The sequence below is a fragment of the Gymnoscopelus braueri genome, assembly GCF_963280865.1.
Source record: "Gymnoscopelus braueri genome assembly, contig: SCAFFOLD_383, whole genome shotgun sequence".
NCBI classification, from domain to species: domain Eukaryota; kingdom Metazoa; phylum Chordata; class Actinopteri; order Myctophiformes; family Myctophidae; genus Gymnoscopelus; species Gymnoscopelus braueri.
In genome coordinates this window covers 42,999-49,095 of record NW_027660829.1, presented here as the reverse complement: position 1 = coordinate 49,095, position 6,097 = coordinate 42,999, and the positions used below count along the sequence as shown (strand labels likewise).

At 39.4% G+C, this 6,097-nt stretch overlaps 1 protein-coding gene across 1 annotated transcript in view; it reads right to left on the bottom strand.

Annotated features, from left to right (window-relative positions):
* Positions 1-377: 377 nt before the first annotated feature.
* LOC308081147 (anoctamin-6-like) overlaps positions 378-6,097 on the bottom strand; it is a 37,694-nt gene continuing 31,974 nt past the window's right edge. The window contains exons 17-20 of the mRNA XM_080457543.1: positions 4,979-5,084; positions 4,284-4,469; positions 3,155-3,225; positions 378-1,222 (exon numbers count right to left, since the gene is read on the bottom strand). Coding sequence (XP_080313669.1) covers positions 1,111-1,222; positions 3,155-3,225; positions 4,284-4,469; positions 4,979-5,084 — 475 coding nt within the window. The 3' untranslated portion in view covers positions 378-1,110. The remainder of the gene's footprint in view (positions 1,223-3,154; positions 3,226-4,283; positions 4,470-4,978; positions 5,085-6,097) is intronic.

Sequence of the window (6,097 nt, the reverse complement as noted above, 5' to 3'; positions counted from 1 at the left end):
ATCTGGTACGGGGCTCCCTGGCACAAAACATTTTCAGATGGGGGTTAGGGACAAATACATAATTCATTTAGGGGTTTATGACATCGAAATAATTGAAAACCACCGGTTAAAATAATAAAAAAATTGTGAAGCAAGCCCAAATAATCAACTACACTTGAGAAAAAGCCCCAAAAACGCAACCCGCAAGTCCGCAACAACCAATATTTACAAGCAACTTCACAGAAAAATAAGCCCAAAGTTGCTTATAATACGCAGACATGGTAACACTGGTTTCTGACTCTGCAGTATCGTGTACATGTGCTCTTTAGATAGCTCAATAAACTTATACAGTGTACTCATCGAAAAGCAACACAGCAGAAAATAATGTGTGATATGTCTTCTTTTATTTTCCAGAAGCAATTACTTTACAAAGGTCATTCAGAAATATATTTTGTTCATGAGCTGGTCCACCGGGCTCTCATTAACTCCAATGCATTACCCATTTATTTGGGGTTACGTGATTTTTGAGGAGTTTTTCATATATTGACCCATCTAACAGTCTTGTATCTCCTCTCCTCTCTACAGTGGATGGCTTTCTAGCATGCCACTATCTCTTTTTATTTTATTTTATTAAGAGTAGCCAATATGTTTTGTTTTATTTAGTCGTCATGCCACTTAATTCCTCCCCACACATTTCTGTGTTGCCATGCACTGTTGTTGTACCTGACTCTGGCTTAGCTGCCAGTGAGGAGGCCCCACCGGAAGGATGCAGCTCCTCCATCCTAATACTTTAGTTCAACCTTCCCCACTGACAGGTGCATGCCACCCCATCCCGTAGGAATACGTGCAGTTCACTTTCAAAACCTTTGCATCATGCATGTCACACTAACAGAATGGGGCACACACCACCAATGGTTATGATAATGTGGTCTGTGGAAGTTAAATGGTGGATTTGTGGATAGGACTCTATACTATACTATATACTATACTATATAGGCCATATACTTTATGGTACCAGAATATTGTTGTTGTCAGGCAGAAACCTTCTATCTCCATATTTCAACTTGTTTTTTTTCATTAATTAACGCCCTACTTCGTCATACTACAGTAAACACAAAAGTAGCAAATATATCAGATCTGCAAGCTCAAAGCACGTCTCAAGAATTTTCTTTTTTCTTTTTTCTCATCATCTTCTGTTTCTCGGATTCCCTCTTCTTCATCTCTTGTCTGGCTTGCTTGACGCCTGGAGAGTAAGACAACAGGTAAACTTTCATGCCGTAACCTTTAAATAGGATTTAAACCGACTTAGGCCAAATGATTAACCATCAAGTCACAAAACCATGTCGTCACCTTGCTAAACTAATGGCCTAAGTCATTTTTTGAGGAAAATGATATTTTTGCCTAAGTCAGCTCCTCATGACACTGGCCACCTCTGGTAAAATCGCCCATCTCCTAATTGAAAAGGATCATGCTGTTCACTCCCCTTTTAGTATAATGGCCTAACTCCCTAGTGTGACTTAGGCCAAAATAGGCCTTTTTTTGGCCTAAGTCACATGGTTTAGCCAAATTATTTACTGATTTAGGCCATATCTTTTTTTCTTGCTTTTTTTTTGGGCCTACGTCAGATTTAATCCTATTTAAACCTATTTAAATCTCTTATGTTACATAACTGACAGACAGTGTTATTTCTATTTAAATAGTCATAATTTGTTATAAACATTTTGGGTGAAATGATTAAGAAATATCATATAGTTTTGTTTTGGATCAGTTTTAAAATTTTCCTGAAAAACTTAAAAAAATGACTTGACCATTAGTTTAGCAAGGCAACGATGTGAAAAAAAGGTGGTGGCCAGTGTCATGAGGAGCTGACTTAGGCAAAAATATGATTTTCCTCAAAAAATGACTTAGGCCATTAGTTTAGAAAGGTGATGATGTATCCACTCCATCGCACATGCGGCATCGCTTGCTGACAAGAACAGCTCTTGCATGCTATATGTGCTGCAGCGTGCTGTTACTGTAGCGTGAAGTTCTGTTCTCGTCTGCAAGTGCCGCCATGATACCATGGAGTAAATTAAGTTTAAGAACAGATTAACTCATGGATCGAGGGATATATATATATATATATATATATATATATATATATATATATATATATATATATATATATATATAGGCATATTTACCAGCACTACATTGTTCTTCAGTTCACTGTACACTTGAGTTCAAATGGAATGTCCAAATAAATCATAGATGTGTCAACGATGCTAACTTGTTGCTGAATTAGAGCTAAAAAGAAAACATAGTAAAATATTATTTATGCCATCTATTGCAGTGGGCTCTGAGGGCCCCCAGGATCAGGAATTGCCGGCACAGTGTCAGGATTTTGTTGCAAGCGGTTGCAAGTTGCAACTCATTGCAATGCAAATAATTGGTGTGGACTGGGCTTTAGAGATGTGTTTTGGCATTGTTTATGTTTACATATCGCGTCAGTGTCTTCTATCTTCCAACCTACTGATTATTGACACATATGTTGTCACGATTCACAAGATGAACTACCGATTTTGTGGTTCCCGTTCCGAACTAACTTTTAGGGTTCGGAATGTAATAATTTTCAGTCAAAACACTCAGAACTGGTTCAAAATTAGGCGGGAAGAAAGCACCGAACCGGTTCAACCCCGGTGCAAAAGGGGCCACTGATGATGTAACGTCAAACTGTGTGTATCTCTCGTCAAACTGTGTGTATCTCGTCAAACTGTGTGTATCTCTCGTCAAACTGTGTGTATCTATGAAAAATCGGAAAGACGTGTTTTGTTTAATGACTATAGAGATACAGACTGTGTACCGATTTGCGGGATTTTTGGACAAAATCAGTAGGAGTACTGTCAAAAAAATATGTTTTGCACAAATTTGGGGCAGAGGTTCTGCTGTGGCATCCAGGGAGTGTGTGTGTGCACAGTTTCACTGCGAGCAAGCCAACGGTGCCGGAGATTAGCTGTACACAGACAGAATGACGGACACAACCCGGGCTGGCGGAGACAATAAAAAATACTGGCTACCAACATAGCGAACCCACACTGTTTATTCAGGAACAACATTTTCTAGTTCAATGCACATCAATCTCATTGTTCTCCCCAGTCCATTTACCTTTGCAGATGAGTTAAAAGAACATACTCACTTGAAGGTTTCTCTTCGGTTGTAAACGTCCCATGTTTCTGCACTGTTAGGTAGTCTGCCTTCCTCAATGCCCTGGAGAGAAAGACAACTGGTAAGCTTCATGTGCTTTATATATCGCACCACGGCGTTGCTTGCTGACAAGAACGGATCTGCAATTCTGTTCTTGTTGGCAAGTGACGCCATCATACCACGGTCAAATATTTAAAAACATTTTAAAGAAATGCACGGACGTACTTCCATGACCTACATGGCATATTATTCTCTCCATAGCATGTATGGAGAGAATGTATGCATGTATGGTGGAGAAATTGCCTATATTTTAAGTTGAAAGCAAAAAACACCCACCCCCATTTTTAAGATTATTAGAATAAGAACTATTCTGATAATATCTTGATGGTTTTATTTGATCCAATGTGGTATTAGACCACCCAGTCATTAGAGGACACTCATGCCCTCCTGTGGATCAACTATAGGGATGCCCACATGGTTCAAGTTCTGCATGTGCAGAACACCCATTATGAGGACGTCCTGGGCATGACATTCAACTGCAACTGCAGGCTGTAGAGAGGGCAGGACCTTACCTCAGCAAGGGTCCTCTGGCTGAGGAAAATATCCCCAGATAGATCTGGTCCTCCTACATGCCTGTATGGTACTTCCCGTGGTGCCTACCCTAAGAGTTGCCTTGATCTCAAATCCCTGGGCTTAGCCAACACAGCTGGCAGTACCCGGAATGGGTCTCAAATATGAGTGAACAGGGAAGACTGGCTTTCCGTAGACTGCAGGGAGGAAACACTCAGTGGTTCAACGGGCAGAACGGCGATACCAGCAAGCTTTGTGGACTGGATGTGATATAAAATGTAACATCCTCTGTATCCGGCAGTGGTGCAACATACACCATACCACCATACTACAATACCAGAGAGAATGAAATTTCCCTCTTTATGTTTGATAAAATTTCAACTAAAATCAAGAATATATATATATATATATATATATATATATATATATATATATATATATATATATATATATATATATATATATATATATATATATATATATAATTAACACAAGCCAAAAAACAAGGGCACTCTGAGGGGCATGAGGAAAGGGGCTCCCTCGGTCTTTACCTTTTTAAATGCCACCTCGGCCTCAGTGATCATGATATCCCCAATGATATCCAGCTTGATATCCAGCTTGATATCCTCTATGATATTCTGCTTCAGGTACCAATCTCGTTTGATCTGCACCTTGACTGCCTCAGGCAGGCGTGGGATCACGTAGGACAGGACAAATCGTGTCAGGTACACAATTTGCTGTAAATGGATGGGTGGAATAGATGGTTCCATTAGATGGACGGACAGACAGACAGACAGACAGACAGACAGACAGACAGACAGACAGACAGACAGACAGACAGACAGTAGGTAGGCAGGGGGGCAGATAAATAGATTAACATGCAATAAAAGTAATTATATCATTGTTATTGTAGTATTATGTATTAATTCAAAATGTAAAATGTATAAATTACAAAACTAACCGTTTCTACTACTGATTATTTTGAGAGTAAAATAATACATTTTCAGCCTCAGACACGATGTGAGTGGAGCAACCCCAATTTGACTGGAGTGCGGAGTGTGTTTTCGAAAAGGTTGGAACAGCACCATACCACATGCCGCTCCTATACCACATGTTTGAGCATTACCGGTCTCATAGACAGATACACAGTAAAGTCCTGCAACAGGAGTGCACAACGCATGTCCTGGTCTTGTAAGATCCTGTGCATACTGTAATTCAATCTGAACAGATTCAATTATTTACTCACCTCTACAACAACAATAAAAGCCAATCTGGCGGTGAGGACATGCCAGTAGTACTTATTGAATTCATACTGTCTGGGGTGTCCTGGTGGATAGCGGAAATCTCGGTACCTGATGGGGAACAACAATGTATGTTACACCGAAACAGAATCCAGGAGAACCAGCTTAAGAAATGGCTACTGACTAACAATAATGGTGAAAATATCAGATCTACAAGCTACAATGCGCTACATTGCAATGTGTTGTGAGGTTGTAGATCGGATAGGTCTTGAGTGGTTAATTCATTATGTACTTTTTCCCTTCCAAGAAATGTAGTGTATAAGTATGCAAAAATACAAAGTATAGTTCCTCAAAAAATGTACTTAAAGGAGCATTTCACCCCTGGAAGAAACTGCAATCACTCAATGGTAATAGTATTTGTAGTAGATAACAGTAGCGCAATTTAAAATTTGCAACCTATGGCCAGAAAAATTATGAAATCTGTGTGTTTGACTAGGGTTTGACTGGACTGCTGCATTACTACAATGACCATAATGCTTTGGTGCACTGCACCTCCTTGTGGCAGGGGAGGTCGCATGTGGGTGTGATCTCCAACAATAACATCCAAACAGCATGCCAGTGTTGCCATGTCTGCTTATTATAAGCGGCTTCTTTCTAAAATGTAGTTGATATTTGGGCTTGTTTCCAAATGTTTTGATTGTTGTTTAAACCAGTGGTTCTCAAACATGTTCATGTATTTTTCCACAGACCCCCATCTGAAATTATAATTTGTGGCAGGGAGCCCCTAACAAATATGTGTCAAAAATATTCCACATTTTGAAAAGCAAATAAAAATATTTTGCAAAAAAAAAAAAAAAAATCCACATTTTGGACTTTTTCCCCCTCAAGATTTTTTTTGTAAATAGCAGATCTACAAGCTCACAATGGGTTGCGAAGCGTTGTGAGCTTGTAGATCAGCAATTTTCAAATATATAATATCCCATGTCTAGGTAAAGTGCTCTTGGCATAGTTATTTTTCTTTTGGGCTTGTTTTCATAGACCTGGCTGCTTATTTCTCTCACAATATCTGGCAACACTGGCTGTCCTTGCACACGTTCAACTAGTTACATATATGTCCAAGGATT